At 36.2% G+C, this 21122-nt stretch overlaps 1 protein-coding gene and 1 pseudogene across 1 annotated transcript; one reads left to right on the top strand and one right to left on the bottom strand.

Annotated features, from left to right (window-relative positions):
* Nucleotides 1–6554: 6554 nt before the first annotated feature.
* LOC147824244 (trace amine-associated receptor 7a-like) lies at nt 6555–7589 on the top strand. Its single transcript, XM_087189992.1, has one exon. The coding sequence runs from the start codon at nt 6555–6557 to the stop codon at nt 7587–7589; it is 1035 nt and encodes a 344-aa protein (XP_087046118.1).
* Nucleotides 7590–17490: 9901 nt separating this feature from the next.
* LOC106009470 (trace amine-associated receptor 6-like) overlaps nt 17491–21122 on the bottom strand; it is a 4328-nt pseudogene continuing 696 nt past the window's right edge.

Genomic DNA, 21122 nt, shown 5'->3' with positions numbered 1-21122 from the left:
AGGGGTTCCTTTTAAAGACATCATGTAACAGTGATACATGAGAGATAGGGATGTAGCTCAGCAGCACAGGGCCTGCCTGGCAACCATGAGGTCCCTAGTTCAATCCCTGGTATCAAAAAACAAAACAAAACAGCAATACATGTATACACATCACATGTTTATAGCAGCACAATGCATAATATCTAAATCTGGAAGCTGTCTATATGTCCATCAACAAATGAATAAAGAAAATATACTATTTACACACAATGGAGCACTACTCTGCCACAAAGAAATATGAACTTAAGTGATTTGTAGGAAAATGGATGTGGCTGGAGACCATAATGTTAGTGAAATAAATCAGACACACAAGCATAAATATCACATGGTTCCTCTGATATAAGAAACCCAAAATATAAATAAAGAGCAAAATTAAAAGGTAGATAATAGGAAGTAGGGGGATAGATCTTTCTCAAAGAGGAAGGGGATTAATAAATGGAGGGGGTAGATGGAGGGAAGGGAAAGAGAATGAAGAAATGAATTAAGATGTGTTATATACATGAACCAACTCCACAAAAAGAATAGAAACCTAGGTACTGCCGACATGTATAGAAAAAAAGGGGATGAAGAGATGGATGGAGGCCCAGGAAGGAAGAGAAGGGAGAGGGGATGAGAAAGTTAAGATGTGTTACGTACCTGTATCAACGTAAAAATCACGTACTATAAGCATACTAATAAAAATCAATAGCATCACTGTACATCAGTAATGAAGTCACTGTAAAAAAAAACTAGTAAAAGAATATCACTCACAATACCATCAAGAAAAATTAAATACTTAGGAATTAACCTATCCAAGAAAGCAAATGACCTCCACAACAATAACTATGGTAATCTGAAAAAGGAGAATGAGGCGGACGTCAGAAAATGGAAATATAATCCCTGGTCCTAGATAGGCAGATGAAAAATAGATAAATGGGAATATTTCCAAAATTAATAGGTAGATTTAATGAAATCTGAATTAAAATACCAAAAGTATTCTTTACAGAACTAGAGAAAGTAATCCTAAATGTGTATGGAAGGAGAAGAAACATAGAGTATCAAAATCAATCCTGGGCAACAAGAGCAAAACAGGAATCATCTCAATCCCAAATTGGAAACAATATCACAAAGTTACAATGATAAAATTAGCACATTGCCGCAGACATATAGATCAATGGAAGAGAGTAGAGGAAGTAGAAAAAACTCGGGAAATTTTAGCCATCTTATTTTTGATGAATGGTCCCATACACTGGGGAAATATAGCCCCTTTAACAAATGGTACTTGCAAAACTGGCTATCCACATGCCAAAGATTGAATCTAGATGCTTATATCTCACCATCTACAAAACTAAAATCAAAATGGAACAAAGATCTAAATGTTCAAACAGAAACAATCTGCACAAAGAAAAGCAGATAAAACTCTTGAAGATATAGATGTAGGCAAGGACTTTCTCAACAGAAACCCAGTGGCACAAGAAATAGCACCAAAAATCAACAAATGGGATCATATCAAATTAAAAAGCTTCTACATAGCCAAGGAAACAACCAACAGTGAAAAGACAACTTACAGAAAGGGAAAAAAATTTTGCCAGCTACTCCTCAAACAGAGGACTAATCTCTAGAATATACAAAAATCTCAATAAAATCAGACACCCCAAAATAAGACCCAATTAAAATGAGCAACTGACTTAAGGTCCTGAGTTTGATCCCTGGTACCAAAGGAAAAAAAAAAAAACCAAGAAAGAAAGAAAAAGAAACTAGAAACATTTATAGCTAAGTGGATGTATATTGAAGCCACACTCTTAAGTGAAATACATAGGACACACATGTGCAAATACCAAATAGTTTCTCTGGTGTGAAAAACTAAAAGTATAAATAAGGATCAAAATATATAATTGATATTGTGAAAGAGGAATAAAAAGTCTAAAGGAGTAGGGGAAGTGGGAGGGGTAGGGGAAAGGAAAGAAGGGAAAAGAAAAAATATGAGAAAAGAAAAAAATGGAAACAAAGTCTTTGTAAACTGGGAAGGGTGGAGGGGGTGAGAGGAGGGCAGGGGAATGGGGAAAAAATAAGAACCAAGATGCATCCTGTACAGGTACAAGATCCCAGTGATGAATGTAACTGTATTGTATACCTAAAATGTACCAATATACTTAATGGAAAAAAATGAGCAACTGAAATGAATAGACACTTCTCAGAAGAAGAGAATAAATATATGAAAGGCCAATAAATATATGGAAAAATGGTCACTATCACTGGTCATTAGAGACATGCAAATAAATCAATCAATAAATAGCACTGTGATTTCATACACTCCAGAATGAATGACTATCATTAAGAAATCAAATGATAACAAATGTTAGAAAGGCTGGAATGAAAAAGAAACACTTCTATACTGTTGGTGGGAATGTAGACTAGTACAACCTTTATGAAAATCAGTATGGAGACTCCTCAAGAAAAAAAAACAACTAGAAATTCCATTTGACCTAGCTATTCCCCTTCTAGATATCTTCCCAAAAGAGTTAAAGACATCATATTGTAGCAACACATGAATATCTATATTCACAGCAGCACAACTCTAAATAATGGAAGTGATCTATATGTCCATCAAGAGATGAATGGATAAAGAAATGTGGTATTTTTACACAGTAGAGTACTATGCTGCCATAAAGAATGATAAATTTGAGTGATTTGTAGGTAAGTAGATGCACCTTGAGACCATAATGTTAAGTGAAATAAATCAGACACACAAGTTTAAATAATACATGGTTTCTCTTATTTGATAAACACAAAATATAAATGAAGAACAAAATAAAAGATAGATAATAGGAATTAGAGAGATAGATCTTTCATAAACAAGAAAGTGATAAAGGGATGGAGTAGGGAGGGGCTGGAGGGAAAGGGGATGAAATAGATCTGAGGTGTGTTATGTGCATGTACCAAGTCTTCACAAGGAATGCAATCATTATGAAATACAACGTGTACTAATATAAAATAACAACTGAACAAATATTAAAAAGAATAGGTTGGAAAGGGGTGTAAATCAAAATATAAGCAACACAAGGACACATTACAGGGAAACAATCTAACCAAGAGATCTCTACAATAGTGACAGAGTTTCTCTACCCTACCTTAATAGATCTCCAACTCCTAGTACAAAATACAAACATTAGAATGCAAGTCTACAAGATACAACCCTAAACCCCTATTTCCCCAGAAACTGATCTAATGGGGCACTAAAATAAAGGAAACTACAGGCAAAGATCAAAAATTGCTTTTCAAAATATTTAAAGACATAAAGGAAGAAATGTATAAGCAAATGCATAAGACATTTAAAAAGCTCAAAGATGTTTTAATTAAACAGATAAAGGATCTCACCAATCACATGTATGACAAACTTAAAGAGCAAACAATAACCTAATTGAGTCAAGTAAGGCAATACATAACATGAATGACAAGTTCTAAAAGAATTAGAAAGTATGAAAAGAAAGCATGCAGAGCTAGGATGAAAAATTTAATGAAAAGCATGGGTAGCTCACTTTCCCAACATGAGGACAGAACAGAAATGGAAGACAAGGTGTATGTAGTAGAACATAAACTCAATGGTACATTAAAAAGAAGATAAAATGCAAGCTAGATGCAACAGATACCAGATGTCTTTAAAAATCATTTTCAGAATTATAGAAATAAAGGGAAATTACAAGATAAAAATTATTCACTGAAATCATAGAAAAATTTCTAAGTCTAAGGAAAGAATTCACAATTCAAGTACAAGAGGTATATAGAACCTCAAATAATCATGATTACTAAAGATCTTCTCCATGACACATCATAATCAACATTTCAGAAGTTCAACCACCGGAGAGAAAACTAAAGGCTGTTAGTGGAAAAAAAAAATAGTATCCTATAAGTATCCTATAAAGGCAAAGCCATCAGAATAACTGTAGGTTTCTGAGCATAAACCTAAAGGCGAGAAGAGACTAGAGAGACAATTTTCAAGCCCCCCAAAAAGCAATGGTCATCCCAGATTTTTATATCCTGAAAAACTAGCCTTCAAAATTGATGGAGAATTAAGGACTTTTCCCACAGAAATCCTAAAGAAATTCTCAACCAAGACACCTGCATTGCAGAAAACACTTAAGGGAATCCTAGACCATGAGGCTACTGGCACCAAAGAGCCCAAAGAAAAGTATAGATCTAACTGTAGTTACACAAAAGGAGGAAATAAATGCATCAGCCCTGGAAAAACAATACAATAACAGCATTCAATGAACACCTTACAATAATAACACAATCTCTATGGTATCAACCCACCAACTAAAGGACAAAGATTAGCAGGCTGGATAATAAAAAAAATCACTTTTTGCCTACAGGAGATACCTCATTAAAAAGAGAGTACACACATTGAAAGTGAAAGTGTTAAAAGGAATACTCCATTCAACCAGCTCCTCCAACAAGCAGGAGTAGTGATCTTCTATTCAGACACAGATGACTCCAAGCCAAAATGATCAGAAGAAGTAAAGATCGCCACTATATACTGGTCAAGGGAAAAACAGAAAGAGAGAGCAATTATAAATATCTATGCATTGAAGGCTCTTGCACCCAGTTTCATAAAACAAAAAACTGCTACAGTTAATAGGACATATAGACCCTGGATCAATTATAGTGGGGGACCTCAATACCCTCTTCTCTCAATTGGGTAAAACAGACAAAAAAATCAACAAATAAATATCAGAGTTAAACTACACCATTGAATAAGTGGAATTAACAGTTATCTACAGAGTGTTTCAACCAAAATCAACAGACTATACATTTTTCTCAACAGCACAAGGAATGTTTTCTAAAATGTTTTCCAAAAGAGACCATATCTTAGGCCACAAAGCATGCATAAATAAATACAGAAGAACTGAAATAATCCTTTGTATAAAATTGAGTCGCAGTAGAATGAAGCTGGAAATAAAGAGCAAAAGAATCCACAGAAACTATGCAAACACAAGGAGATTAGGTAATATGTTATTGAATAATCAATGGATCACAGAAGAAACCAATAAGGAAATTAAAAAGTTTAGAATCAAATGACAACAGAAGCAGAACATACCAAAAACAGTGGGAAACAATGAAAACAGTTCTAAGAAGAAAGGTAATAGCTATAATGGACACATTAAAAAAAAAAGAAAAGAAAAACAGCAATCCCAAATAAATAACCTAATGATGCATTTCAAGGTTCGAGAAAGGCAAGAGAACAGTTCAAATCTGAAACTAACAGAAGGAAGGAAATTAGAAAAACAAAGAGGAAGTTAATGAAATAGAGACTAAAAAAAACATTGCAAGGATCAATAATGAAGCAAAGATTTGGTTCAGTGAAAGAATGGAAAGAGGATTTGGGGATGAGGAATATGGGAGGGAAAGCAAGGAAGAGGAAATAAAATGGATCAAGATATGATATGCATGCAAACCAATTCTCCATGATGAATGTGTATATTATGTATCACAAAGATACACTACATAAATTAATCTTTGAAAAACATAATCAATGCTAGAAGGCATGAGGAACTTATCTGAAGGACTTTTAATGACAGCATGAGAATTATTAATAAATACGTATCAAAAACATGAGGAAGGTAATGTACAATGCTTAATCACAACAAACAATATGCTTTCAAATTCCAAGCAAAGGAGTATCGGGACACATACTATTTCCATTTTCGTAGTATGAACACACCACATGTCAGCAGCAAATTGGACAGGCACATATTTGGGTTTGGCCTGAGTGCAATAGTTATTTAAAGTGTCTTACTTGACTCCTTACACTGTGGGATTCAATCTTTCCACTTCAGATATTTGCAGTCATTAAGCTACTTTCCCGAGGGAAAAGGCTGTTCAGGGCATTGCCCTAGCTTTGCTTAATTAGGATAAGAATCCTAATAAAAGGTGGCACCCGGACACGCATCAGAAACACAGCAGTCCTAGGTCATATTTTTTTAAAATGGCTAGGGACTAGGACGTTCTCATGTTGGACGTTGAAGTTTTGGGGACTACGCAATCCAAAAGGTGTCTTAAATTAAGATGTGGTATGATGATTTTTAATGTCCAAGTAGATACTATGTACATCAGAAAATAGCTGAATAATGAGATATGTTGGGTTTTAGGGTTGCTTACTTGCATGTATGTGTGCAGAACTAGGTAATTTAAGAAATAAGAAGGTAATATAGAAAAAAGTTTTAAAAAGAAAACACATCATTCCCTTTATTAAAAAATATGGCTCAGGTATGAAGATATAGGAAAGAAAGATAACTATTTTTAAATAGAAAAAAACCCAGCATTTATGTAATAATGAAGTTGATTACTTGTGTATAAGGAACAAAATAATGTTATGAGGATATGAGATTCTAAATGTGGTAATAAGGTACAAAGAAAAAGAACAATTTGTTGACATATTCAGAATTATTGAATACTGTACTTTTTATTTTTTGAAGATGGGAATTACACACTAGACCATAGAAAACGACAGTTTTCTCAGGTACTAAAAGACAATCATGAGTGCTGGTGACCCGGCCCCTCCTGTAGCTGTCCAGCTGTGCTATGAGAACTGGAACGGATCCTGTGTCAAAGCTCCCTACTCCCCAGGCCCCCGCCTGGTTCTGTACCTGGTGTTTGGCTCTGGGGCTGTGCTGGCTGTCTTTGGAAACCTGCTGGTGATGATTTCAATCCTGCACTTCAAGCAGCTCCACTCCCCAGCCAATTTTCTGGTCGCCTCTCTGGCCTGTGCTGACTTCTTGGTGGGGACGACTGTGATGCCCTTCAGCATGGTCAGGTCTGTGGAGAGCTGCTGGTACTTTGGGGACGCTTACTGTAAATTACACTCCTGTTTCAATGGCTCCTTCTGTTATTCATCTATCTTCCACCTGTGCTTTATCTCCATTGATAGATACTTCGCTGTCACTGACCCTCTGGTCTATCCAACCAGGTTCACCTTCTCTGTATCTGGCATGTGTATCTCCTTCTCCTGGCTGCTACCCATTGTTTTTTGCTTTTCCCTTCTTTACACAGGGGCAAATGAAGCTGGGCTGGAGGAACTAGTGAGTGCTCTCACCTGTGTGGGAGGCTGTCAGATTGCAATCAATCAAAGCTGGGTCTTGATTGATTTTCTATTATTTTTCATCCCTGCACTTGTGATGATAACTGTTTACTCCAAAATTTTCCTCATAGCTAAGCAACAGGCTAGGAAAATTGAAAGTGTGAGCAATAAGACTGAAAAATCATCAGACAGCTACAAAGACAGGGTGGCCAAGAGGGAGAGAAAAGCTGCAACAACCCTGGGAATCGCAGTGATAGCATTTCTGATTTCATGGTTGCCATACTTCATCGATTCCATCATCGATGCCTTCCTGGGTTTCATCACACCCACATATGTGTATGAGATATTAGTTTGGATCGCTTACTACAACTCAGCAATGAATCCCTTGATTTATGCTTTCTTTTACCCTTGGTTTCGAAAAGCCATCAAATTAACTGTTACAGGCCAAGTGTTCAGAGAGAATTCCTCAGCAACAAACTTGTTTCCTGAGTAGGTTTTTGTTTTCGATGGGAGAATGGAAAAGAGATGCACAATAGATTCATCGGGGGGGGGGGGGGGGAAGAAAAGATCATCCAGTTGCAATATCTTTTATTGTAAAGTAATTGAATTATGCTTCAATTTTGACCCAGGTCAAATGTAGTTTTAATGTTCCTCAGGGAATATAACATTAAAACTCAAATTTATTGGCAAGGACATGACCTGAGAGCCAACACGCTCATCCACCACTGTGATCTTGGGTTACTGAGGTTTCTCTGCATTTCCATTTTTTGTTTGTTCTTCCTGGTACCAGGAATAGAACTCAGGGCTTTGTGCTTGCCAGGCAGGTGTGTCTTTGCACTTCCTTATATGTCAGATTAATAACATTTTCCTTGTAGTTTTTCTGAGAATATTTAACATACAATATATAAAGACCTACTGGAGAATATTTTTAAGCTCTTATTCTTGGCTTTTATTAGTTTATGTAAGTTTATTTCCTGGATATATATTCTCTTTAATATTTCTTAATAAAATACAATTATAAGAAATATAGAGGGATTTAGAGGGTCTTTGTTTAGAGGGTCCCAAGAGAGAGGCTGCATCGTCTGTATCCAAATTGTACATTGAAAAATGTGAGATCAAGGTCAGAAAAATATATCAGGAAATGTATCTATTAATTAATGCCAGCTCCACCATGTACAATGGAAAAGAAAATTGATGTTATAAAAAAAAAATTCACCCATTCATTTTATACTCATAGGTATTGCACTCATAAAAAATATTACACGAAGTTCAGCAACTTTACAAGTCATTAAATATCAGAGATTTTTAAATTCCTTCTTATGATTTAATCTTATTTCTAAATTAATTTATTCTTTGTTTAATTTTTGAATTGTTCTAAACATTTACAGAAGTTTCTAAAGATATACATGAAAGTATAAATCTAAAATATATTCAAAGGAAGAAAGAACACACAGATAAACAATAGAATACAAAGCTAATGTCAAGGGTGGAAAATACTTTTCATTCATACAATTCCAAGCTACTGAATTAGTTATGTAATTCACAATAGATTATGCATACCAGGTAATTAGAGATGAATTGCTCTTGGTATTCAAATTAGATGGCATATGCTCTATGAACAACATGAATCACCTGCTAGATTCGATTTTAGATTAGTTTCTCTTGGACATCAAATTTTATGCATTTACTTATGTCTGTTTTTCTTCTAGTAATTTTTATGGTTATCGGTATGTGTTTGCAGTGCATGATGATCACATTCCTCGTGGAGAGCTGGCTCCTGTACAGAACATGTCTTTATTCTTTTGCAACCCCATCCTCTCTCCTTTCCTCCCCCCCACCCCGTAACTCTTGCTCTCTCTTTTGCAAAAGATCTTTCTATGTTTCCTACTATCTAGCTTTTATTTTGATCTTTATACATATATTGTGTTTCTCATACAAGAGAAAACATGCTTTAGACAGACATCAAATTTTTAAAATAAGAGCATCATATATTTGGGGAAGGAACAAATACACAAAAAAGATGTTCTTGCTGTGGATTTAGCCCAGTGGTTCTGTTGCCTGCCTCGCAAGCACAAGGACCTGAGTTCGATCCCCGGTACCAAAAGAAAAAAATGTTAAAAGATGTTCTTGCTATTTTCTCTAACTTCTATTTAAACACACATCAATGTATTTATTATGAACACATGATTTCTTTTATTATCAAAAATGCTTTGAACTTGAAACCTATTTTTATATTTTTCTCATTTTACTGTATGTCTTTATGTGATTTACTAATAATCAAATGCACCCCAGTGCCTTAGAATTCTTTGCTCATAATTCTTCAGTTCCAGAGTTGAATACTATCGATTTCTTTTCATTCTAGTGGTTTCAGTATGAGTAATATTTTCTGAATAAAGTTAATAGGAAAAAGCAACACGTATGCATTGATTGTGCTCAATGCTCTTTTGTTTATATTTGTTTTCCTGGAATAATTATTAGTTATCTCCTGTGTTTGTCAAATAAAATAATAACTTTTCCTAATCCTGTTATTCCAGCTAAAAAATAGTCATATGCCTTCATTTGAACAAAAAAGATGTTGAAAGATATCTGATGAATACTATAAAGTTTCTTTCTGGATTGAAAACGTACTTTGAACATCTAGTTCAACAGACCTACAATAGATTTTGGTTTTTGTAAACTTTCAGACATATTAGGCCAATCAGTTAAGTTTAGTGTCCCTTCCAAGACGAATATACTGGTCTCTTTGTTTTTATAGTATTTAAAAACTTTCAATATAACAGACGAAATACTATTGCTCTCACAATTCTCTGGGAACTACTCTATGCTGTCTAGAATGTGAGCCTCTGTTTCAGTGGACATTTATTGAATGATTACAGAAGTCTACTCTTGGGTTCTGGGTACAAAGAATATAGCAAGAAAGACATTTAAACCTTGTATGCATTATGTGTAAATTTATGGACTATTCATTCCATACACTGGATTGCTTTAATTATAATAACTCATTTCATCTTTACAACAACCTATGAAGGAGTCAGCATTACTACTTTTACTCAGAAAACTGAGGTACAAGGAGGTGAATTCACATGTCCAAGATATAAATACAAGAGGATATAAGTTTTTGTTGTAACTTTTCTTTTTGCCATATTGAGACTTGAACCCAGGGTCTTCATACTGAGCTGCATTCCCCAACCCCTTTTCTTTTTTTCTTTCTTTCTCTTTCTTTCCTTCCTTCCTTCCTTCCTCCCTCCTCCCTCTCTCCCTCCCTCTCTCCCTCCTTCCTTCCTTTCTTTCTTTCTTTCTTTCTTTCTTTCTTACTTTCTTTCTTTTTTAAATATTCACTTTGAGATTAAAGTCTTGCTAAGTCACTGTTAGCCAGGCGGGGCTCCCACTTCGCAATCTTCCTTACTTACCTGTTAGAAAGCTGGGATTATAAGATATCACCCATACTTCTTCATTTAAACAGGTTTTTTAATTAGTGGGGTTTTTTTACAAGATTTTTCTTCTTTTGAAACTCAAGGGAAAGTTATGCGGATAAACCACATTTTAACCACTGAAGGCAGCAGGACTGGCCCACATATGAAGCAAAACTGTGGCCTTGCCACTTCATTCTGTTTGATCATTTGGTTCCTTTGAGCCTCTCTTCCCCAAGCTTGTCACAGTCAAATCCCTTTATGAATCCAGGCATTGTTGAGATTGAAAATTAAGTTTAACTTTTTCCTATGAAAACCAGATCATTATTTTGAATAACAATGCATTATGTTTATGAATTGTATGTAGCTTTAATAGCTAATGTATTTAATACTACCTTGGAAATTTTCTTTTATTTTCCCTTGCATAAAAGTTTAAAACAAAAAATATGTGGATGCATTTCTAGTGTCTCTCTTTTTAGAAGCCGCCTTGTTCATCCTATCACATTATGATCTGCATTCTAGTGATTTCCTTAAAAAAACTGATCCTCAGAGAATGTCCTTTCTTGTTCATCTCAATGCCTGCAGCAGAAACCTTCCACTATTCATTAACATACTTGTCAATAAATGCTTACTGAATAAAGTGTGTATTTCCTTTAAACATGGGAATATTTTAATAAATTTATATAAGAATATGGATATTTATATTAAGTAAATAAGATTCTGTGTGGATCATTATGTTCTGTTCAAAGTTGTTATCATTATGAATGTTGAAGAGACTCTAAATGTTAAATTTGTGCTATCTTACTGTGAAGATTCATGGAATTAAGTTGTATTTAAACTGTCTTCTGGAAAGAGCCTCCTTCTCTAAGAGTAGAGCATTGGTTATTGAATTCAAGGACAGGAAAATTCATAAACCGTGAATGTTATATTCCCCCACACTCATTAAACTCATGGTAGATTCATGAAATATTACTACATAAAAGTACTGCTAGAATGAACTAATCTATCGTTTTTAGATCCAGAGAATAGGTTAGTCCAGGTACGACTATGTGAATACATGAGGGTTTGAGCACCCTTCAGTGGTATCTGGCTGACCAGAGGGTCAAGGTGTGCCCTTTTAGGGACAGCGTGGATGACCACCCTCTCTGCTCTGACAACTGGCCACAAGGTAACCTCTCCTTTCCGAGCACTTCAGGAGCTCTCTTCCCTACAGTAGGCTGGGCTACAGATCCATGACTGTCTATTAGCTGTTATTGTGGTCATACACTGCAATTATTCCTAAACTAGTCACGAAGGATTTCATATTACTTTTTCATGAGGGCTCCTCATCTAATCCCAGTTGCCTCCCAAATCCTCCACCTCCTAGTGCCTTTACATTAGAGGTAGTATTTCTTTTCTTTCTTTAATTTTAATTTCTGTTAGTACCTGTTGCAGCACATAATGATTATATTCATCCCTCAGAGTTGGTGCATGGACATAGCACATCTTAATTCCTTCTTTCATCCCCTCCTCTCTCCTCCCTCCCCCTCCCTCCACCTCTTGGTCTCCTTCCCATTTGCCAAAGAGTTACCTCCTTGTTTCCTCTTATCTATCTTTTATTTTGCTCTTTATTTATACTTGGGATTTCTCATATAAGAGAGATCATGGGATATTTAAGCTTGTGTGCCTGATTTATTTCACTTAACAGTATGGTCTCAAGGTGCATCCATTTTCTTACAAATGACTCCTTTGTCCTTTTTTATGGCAGAGCAGTACTCTATTGTTTGTAAATACCAAGTTTTTTATCCATTCATCTGTTGATGGACACATAGGTGGCTTCCAAGATTTAGCTATTATGAGTTGTGCTGCTATAAATATGGGTGTGCATATATAAATGTAATATGATGTCTTTAACTCTTTGGGGAAGATATCTAGAAGGGAATAGCTAGGTCAAATGAAATTTCTAATTTTAGCTTTTTGAAGACTTTCCACACCAGTTTTAACATTTGAATTTTAAGGGGATACAAACATTTATTCATAAACCTATCACCCATCGTTCTTTCCATTCATCGCAGATTTCTTTGCTGCTGTGAAAGTCTTCTCAGAATGCTCGAGCTTACCTGTCTTCACCCTGCACCAGCAGAGGGACTCACTGGTGATCTCGAGTCCCAGTCCCAAGCACAGGCTGAGCCAACACAGCTGAACAAGTTACATCCATGCCGAGGGATGAGCAAGAGAGGCTGGATTGTGTGTGTGTGTGTGTGTGTGTGGGTACGCACTACTGGGGATTGAACTCAGGGCCTTTGCACTGAGCTACATCCTGTCCCTTTTTATTGCTTCTTTTGAGACAGATTTCTTTAAGTCTCTAATTTACATAAGCTCTGCTCAAAATTGAGATCCTCCTGCCTCAGCCTCCCACAGTGCTGGGGTTTCAGGGCTGTGCCACCACACCTGGCTGGGGATGTATCTTCTGTAGGTGTGGAGAGGATGTTCTTAGATAATAGGCAGATGGATGGAAAACACACCAAAGGTATCCAGGACCTCATTGTATCAAGGGGCTCTGGAAGTGAGGAACTCCTGGGCTTCGGGTGCACAGGTGTCATGGATGGAAGCCAAACGTCTCTTAGGTAAGAAAGAAGACAAAGGGTGGAATAAGAAAATACACAGAGTAAAAAGATCTCTTTGCCCACTTTGTTGTAAACACACGGGGTGGTACTGGAGCTCACAGAAGCAGTGAGAATGGGGCTTCCCGGGGATCAACAAGGCAGGAAGGGCATGGTGGCCGGGTCGCTGGCTCACATCTGTCCTACAGCTCTAGGAGCGTGGAGTCCAGGAAGGCTCAGCACAGAGGCAGGCACTCCTCTCTCCCAGCTGCTCCCAGGCTGCCTCAGCTTTCCCTGCCTGACACCCTCTGCCCCGTGCCCCCACCCCAGGCCACACAGTGCCCATTCCCCAGGGGCTGGGATGGGAGAGCCGCTTCTGGCTGCAGACAAAGGTGAGATGGGAAGTTTGCCCAAGCCAAGGACATTCATAAATGTGAATCAGAACATGTTACTTTCTTATGATCCCCAGTGGCAAGTATTAAAAATATAACAATATGGTATATTGACTAAAGGGAATGATATGTGTGAAAGTTACTTTATTCAGCATCAAACGTTAAAATTGAGTTCATTCCAGGCCACACTGTCCACACCTGCACACCTCTCTCCTTTTCCTCCTTCCTGAACTTCTTTCATTGGAATTCTTGTTTCTGAGTTGCCTCCTAGAGGAAATAAATTAAGTTATTCTTATTCCTTTCCTCTTGGTTGATCACCAATATCTCAATGTTAATGTTTGAACAAATAAAACCTTAGCCACAAAATTTTATTTTATTTCTCCACCTTTGGTATGAGACCCCAACATGGGAACAAATTTAAAAAAACTGTGTATTGATTGGTACAATAGACACATATGACTTTAAAGTAAGAACATGATAGACAACTCATTCATCCAGTATACATAGGGAAACTACCAATGAGGCAGGCGCCCTTAGTATTGTGTTTAGTAGTTTGAAGAGAGAGGTCAATGGTGGAAGAGGGAAAAGATATCCAGAAGGGAAAGTCAGCATATGCTATGTATCAGAGATGAGGTAAAAGCATTATCAGAACTGTCAAATTTTTGAACTGCTCTTACATGGGCATGTTGTATGGAGCAGCAGGAGATTTGTACAAGGGCCTAAGGCTGATCAACCTTGTACGTACATTGCCAAAGAATTTGGATTCAAGCAGAGGTCAGTGTGTCCAAAGGGAAAGGATAAAAATACAGTTCTGTTTGGTGAGAATGCTCACCAACATACTCTTAGGTTTGTATAAACAATTTCTTTCTATAGTCGCTTATATTTGTACAAAGGGTTGCTTTCCACCAAGTACAAGAAATAAATTTCGGGTTTATTCCTCTTCTTTTCTCATAGGGTACATTCCAATTCCTCTTTCTTAGGCCCTCTTAGTAGTAGCAATGGATGCTCACTTTTATTGTCTTATGCAATGCAATGCATTTCTCTAACTCTGAGGACCAGACATAGCAGCACCTCCAACAAAGGGAGGTGCTCCTTCCAACCTTGTTAGGAAGTGAGCCTCCTCTCTGGATGCTCGTGCCCCAGCCACAAGTCTCTGTACTCTGTGGCTATTGCTCATGTGCTGTGCTCAGCCTCCTCTTTATAGCTAGAAAAACAGTAAGTTGTAAAAGAATCGTAAGGTCAAAGACTGGGGCCCTGAAAAGTGTGCTCCTGCCTTTCTTCCTCATTTTCCAACAACCAGTGACCCTAAACACTTCATTTTGCCCTAGTTTGTTTTTGAAATTTCTTTTGGCAATCACCTCATTTCTGTTCGAGTAATACAAAACACTGTCCAGAAGTCTTCCAAACACCCTTCTTCTCGACTCTCTCGTATTTCTGAAATTGGCCATGACAGCTTCCCCGCTCCCCGCCCCCGCCCCGGTCATGGTCAGGACCCTGGATCCAGGATTTAGTCAGCCTGGAGATCAGATGTCTACAGACCTTGGAATTGCTCTCACTTCTACACAGGCAGCTTTCAGGTCACTTCCCAAGGCTCTGTGCTAGCAGTAGCTGCCACACTCTGAGATTAGATTGACCTTCTACAGAAATAGTTCCCATCCACTCTTTCCTCAATGAACTCGGGAACTTCTGTTCCCAAAGCTGGTTAGGGCTTAATGTTACTCTATTAAGGAACACTTCAGTTAATTCTTCTGGGTACGGGAAGAGGAAATGCATGCTGGGAAATACTCTTGGTAGCTTGTGCAATCTTTGAATACAGCATGCAATTAATACTTAGGAAAGGAAGAGTTAGAGGATCTTGAAGTCCTGCTGCAAAACAAGATTAAAATACTTCAAGAACAGTAAGATGTACCATGCAGGATGTGTTAATCACTCTAAACTAGAGTTTCCAAAACACAGGAATGCAGCTACAATTTATTTTACCATGCGCAAAAAGCATGCTAAAAATGTATGCATTAATATTATGAACAGGGCCAGGGATTTAGCTCAGTGGTTTTGCCACCTGCTGCGCAAGCACAAGGACCTGAGTTTGATCCCCGGTACCAATAATAATAATAATAACAATAATAATATGAACATATTAAAATGTTTTCTTTCAATTAATACAAGGAAAGAAAGCCAAGGTCAATGCTCAGATAATAACTGAGATATGTGAAAATTAATATAAATTTTGATGCATTTATTTTATCACACATATTCAAATGATAGCATAATTTACAAAGTAAATCCCTATTACACATAAAATATGACTTCACAAAAACCTACTTAAATATATTCACATGTGCAGGTCAGATTGCCTAGACTATTTTGTAATATGTGTTAGAGAATTTTTTGGGTTTATAGTAAATTGACTCCCCTTGTCAATTAGCACAAAACTTCCAAGCACTTTTGAAGGGCTCCATAACCTTCTATTACACAACTGTGATATAATTATTTGACTTGTTCACATTTATCCAGATTTTTTCCATTTATTCCTTAAGAGTTATACAAAACATTCTTTTCATTGTAATTGCTTGCCTGATTCTTTTTTTAGTTTGCTTGCTAGAATGTAGGGTTAACTGATATGTGTGTTTTAAATTTTATACAAACTTTCTGATTCCCCTTCGAAAGGGGACATTAAATTATATTCTTCAGAGATACATGAAACCATTCTCAATTCTGTGTGGAGCTAAATTCTCTACACCTTAATTTCCATCATGTTATTAATTCTTCTAAAATTTACTGATATGATATAAGAAACTATCACATTTTGGCCAGCTTTTTAAATATTTATAAATTTAGCATTTAATGTATTTATTCACCCTTTTAATTTTTTCTTTTTTTTCTTGAAAATATTTTACTCTAGATTGAAAAATGAACAGCTCCTTTGAATTTTTTCCTTGTAAAACTGCCTCTTCACTCGGTGAAATGTTTGCCTCTTACTGTTTAATAAAAATTTTCAAAGCCTTCTTCCACGTTTCATTACTCATACTGTTGATAGTTTTCTCAAGTTCTTCACTTTTCTTAAGTTAATCTTTACTTTTGAAGTTTACAAAACATTAAATTCAATGTAAACACACACAGTGTTTTGTTATGAATTCTGCCAATGAATAATTATAAAAGCAATATTTGCTTCTAAATTTTTAACATCAAGAAGAAACAGTTTGGGTTTCTTGAAGAATATGAGGTACAATGCCTAACAATATTTTTCCAAAATGCCATATGCCCCATCATCATTTCTGGAATAATATATTCTTTCCTCAAAACTTAAAATGCATTATTTTTTTATCTACAACAGTGCATGTGTTTTTGGTAATTTTACAGAAAAAGAAACAGAAAATGGCAGTGCGTTGTAACAGAAAATGACAATGAGATACTGCACAGAATGAGAAAAGCAATGCCATCTAATAATAATCACTACTGCAGAAATTGCACCATTTGCTCTTGATTATTCCCATGTTTGTGCATCTCCCATCCTACAAAATATATGTGATTCCTGTCCTGACCCTGAAATTGTTGATGTATATGAGTCAGGGTCCCTGTTAAGAGCTCCAAAACAATTTGGCCCAGGAGAACAGGCTGCTGAGAGTGATAGCCTGGTAAAACTGGCCTTCAGTAGGACATGGGGACAAGACATTTAGAGGCAGAGTGAAACTGGGACCCTTGGAAGGAGCTAAAATTGCACAAGAATAGGAGATGCTGTAGGGAAAATAATGAAGTTCTGAAAAGGGAACTGGGGAGATCTGAGGAGATTGGGAAATGTAAACTTTGTATCAATAACCATTTAATAAATATGCTTCTATCAAATTCTTCAACATGGTCATTTCATCAAGAACTACTAGCCAAAAGTTGTGCCATGCAATTGACGTTCCACTTCCCCTGCCTAGTTTAATGTTAAATATCCATGCACTGTATAATAACTGTCATAATAGTGCTAAGTTCCCATTATCTCAACAAATTCTTCAATTTCAAATTTAGTCTGACTTAGAAAATAAAATTATGTCTGATGAACTGTCTTGTAGTTCCTGGCCAAATACAGTAAGTTTTACTCTCTCCTAAAGCAAGGATAAAATAAAACATAAATCATAGGATTCAGAGCCGAATTATAGCAGACAACCTCACAAAACATCTCCTAAACACAGCAAGATGTTATAAAACCCAAAAAAGTATTAAAGAATGAATCATTCACATACGCTAAGCATGAAGTAATAAATATTATCACTGTGACCCCCGGGTTTTAGCTGCATTTCTTTTGGCCACCTTCATTTTCTAAGTTCTTGATAGTAATTCTGTTTTGCTACCAACACTTTTAATCCTCTTAGCCTATTTTCTAATTATCACAAAAATTTCACCTCATAGAAGTGTCATAATGATAGGCATTAAAATAATATAAAATCTATCAAAATTCAAATTAGATTTATGACAGGATGACAATCTAGGGAGTTGAGGCACTAGTTAACTCCTTCAGTCCTTCATCATTGACACCTGTGCCAGACACAGCACTGCTGTACACCAGCAGGATCCAGGAGACATTTATGTGAATGCCTGACACAGACACCCTGAACTTGGTGGGGTAGACCAGGGGGTCAGTAACAGCCATGTACCTGTCCATGGAGATGAAGCACAGGTGCAAGAGAGAAGAGTAGCAAAATGCTGCATCACAGCAGCTGTGAAAGGTACAAAACCAGCAGTACCAGCAGCTCTCCACGGACCTGACCATGCTGAAGGGCGTCACAGTGACTCCCACCAAGAAGTCAGCGCAGGCCAGAGAGGCAACCAGGAAATTGGTTGATGAAAGTAGCTACTTGAAATGGAGTTTTCCCCACAGAATCAGCCCAGTTCCAAAGTCAAACATCACAGAGAGATGCATCCAGGGCCCAGGTGAGCAGGGAGATTTCACACAGGACCCATTCATGTTCTGGATGCAGAGCTGTGAGCCTGTGGTAGGGACAAGCTGTTTGTATGTACGTAAGTTCTGCCCTTTTCCAATCACAAACAAACTAGTCTTCTTTTTCCAGAGCGGGAGAAGATTCTCTAAGTTGAATACCTACACTATAATTATCAGATATTTTCCCTTGCTCAGTCCCATATCCGTTTCAATTTTTATTTCTGAACCTGTGATATAATAATCTGTTCTGTTTAAATGCTACGTGAGTTCTATTATTACCAATATCATTCTTATTTTTGTGAACAGAACTGAAAGCAATTTTCTAAATTCACAAGAATTTAACATCAAGCATTTCTGCCTCACACTTCATAGTCTCACAGATGATGTCATTGATCATCTTTTGGCATCTGTTCTTGATTTCTGGGGTCACCCTCTTGGTCAGAGTGACAGAGTTTTTTATTTATAAGGAACCTTTACTGCCGCACACACATAAGGCTGTCTGAGAAGTTAATGAAAAAATGCTCCAAGAAACAGAGCCAAAAGCCACATTCAAAAAAACCATGTAGAGTCTCTGAAATCCGAGGTATGAATAAAGAGAAAAAGTTAGCCATGATCGGCTCCACTTAAATATATTGGTTAGTTCAGAGTAGCCTGTGTAATGAAACTCAACAGGGGCTATATGAAAAAAGGAAAATGAAAGAACATTGTCACAAATAATATATGACAATCTTAAGCTCACTTTAAAAAGATGATACATCATAACTGAAGTCTATACCATGAGTGGAATTTAGATTTAATAAAAGAAAACTAATTCATATAATTAATTATTTGACAGATTAAAATCATAACTTTGTAATCATCTGATGAAATGCAGAAAAAATCATTTAATAAAATTCAAAATTTATTCATTTTTGAATGAAAAGTTTCTTAGCAAACTGAAATACAAGTATTCTGTTCATAGAAAGATCTCTACAAATACCAAATCATTTATGATGGTAATGAAATTTGTGAGCATTTCAAAATTTGTAACAAAGCAAAAATGTTTTAGCAATCCTTATATTCATAGGGTTTTTTGTAAGTTCTCTGTGACATCTCTAATTGCAACTGAGGTTTACTTAGTATAAACATATTCTGTTGTCTGTGTTGGTATTCCCTTGAATACTATCCTTAAATGATGATATGATAGACTTAACTAAGCCTATAAGTAAGTTTTCTTGGAATCAGGTATCTGATTTAGTCATTGGTAGCCAGTGAGGTTATTCTGTGGTACCCACAAACATTATATGCTTGTGTAACAAGACAGCTATGATCAGTATATCTAGGGTAATCCTACTTAAGAAAGATATGAAAGACTAATACTGTATCTTCTCCCCTTTTTTTTGAAGTTTCACATACTCAGTGTATATTCAAAAGAAACACAATTTTAGGATTATAAAAAATATTTATGCTCAATGATAGGATGTTTCAAGAATTTTAATCTACCTTTGAATTTACATCACATTATTTGTCATATAATTGAGCAACAGTACAATTTATAGAATACTTACATAATGTTACTATTAATCAAATCTTTTACTTAATTTTTTTCTATTTGTCCCATATACTCTAAAAATAGTAAATGAGCGTGATACCTTTACAAACTCTGCTTCAGCTTGCCTGATCTATTGAATATCATTAACCAATAGCATAAAACTTTATGTATTGGTTGTTATCATGCTATCTACTCTGCCTTATTATTTCCCAAGCCCAATTTTCCATTTCTGAGAAATGAGAAATAATCCTGCTGTGCAAAAAGGTTGCCACATTCTTATGTATAAAAATTCAAACATGCTTAGAGACTAATTAAATAGCTTTTTAATCAAAAAAGTAAAGTCTCCTTTACTTTTTAAACCCTAGGCCAGTTGGACACATGTGGGTGAGAAAACAGTGTTACAGAAATTACCAGCAGGACATATGAGCCTTATCATAGTACTGGGCCTTTACTTGTGGGAGTTAGCATCCCTGGAATTTTTGGGCTTTCAACAATATCATTTAAAGTGTGTTGTTAATATTCCCCTCAAAATTATCTTCCTTAAGCAAAATACTATAAATAGCATACTTTTATCTTTATTCATTCCTCACACAGGTATTTTGACAATGTGCTCAACATTTTAAAAAAAATGTCAAGTCTCATTGGAAACTAATAAAAAACCCCATAATATTAATGAATGACTCCACAGATAAGTAAAAAGAGTTTATATACTATTACTCTTCTACAATGTGGTTTCTTTATACACAGTATTCTAGATATGAATTCCAAAATAAATTTTATTGACTCAGTAGTGGAAAATATTCCAGGAGATAAAATGTAAAATTATAGCATGCCTTGTTTTTACTATTTATAATGCAATATACTTTATTTGCAGGACTGGTATATAATCTTTCAGGCTAGAACTTCCTGGAGAAAGAAAATACAATTGTCCTTCCCACCACCCCTTGTTATTGCTTTCTCCAGATCAAAAGCTGATGATAATGACACGTTTGCATTTTCATTTTGTTAATAAACACTGCCCTTTGTTGTAGATTTCTCCACTTACAAAATTTCTGTAGTTAACAGTGTGCTCCTAAGGCTGAACTGCTGCTCCCACAATACTGTGGGGGAGCACTCGAGATGCTGCACACCCATTAGCACAAGCTTACTTGCTGCCTCCCAAGCTCCTGGGAGGTACAGACACTGAG

Source organism: Heterocephalus glaber, unplaced genomic scaffold (assembly GCF_053883595.1).
Source record: "Heterocephalus glaber isolate CG9 unplaced genomic scaffold, H.glaber_assembly_v1.0 deba00001550, whole genome shotgun sequence".
NCBI classification, from domain to species: domain Eukaryota; kingdom Metazoa; phylum Chordata; class Mammalia; order Rodentia; family Bathyergidae; genus Heterocephalus; species Heterocephalus glaber.
This window is presented reverse-complemented; position numbering and strand designations above follow the sequence as displayed.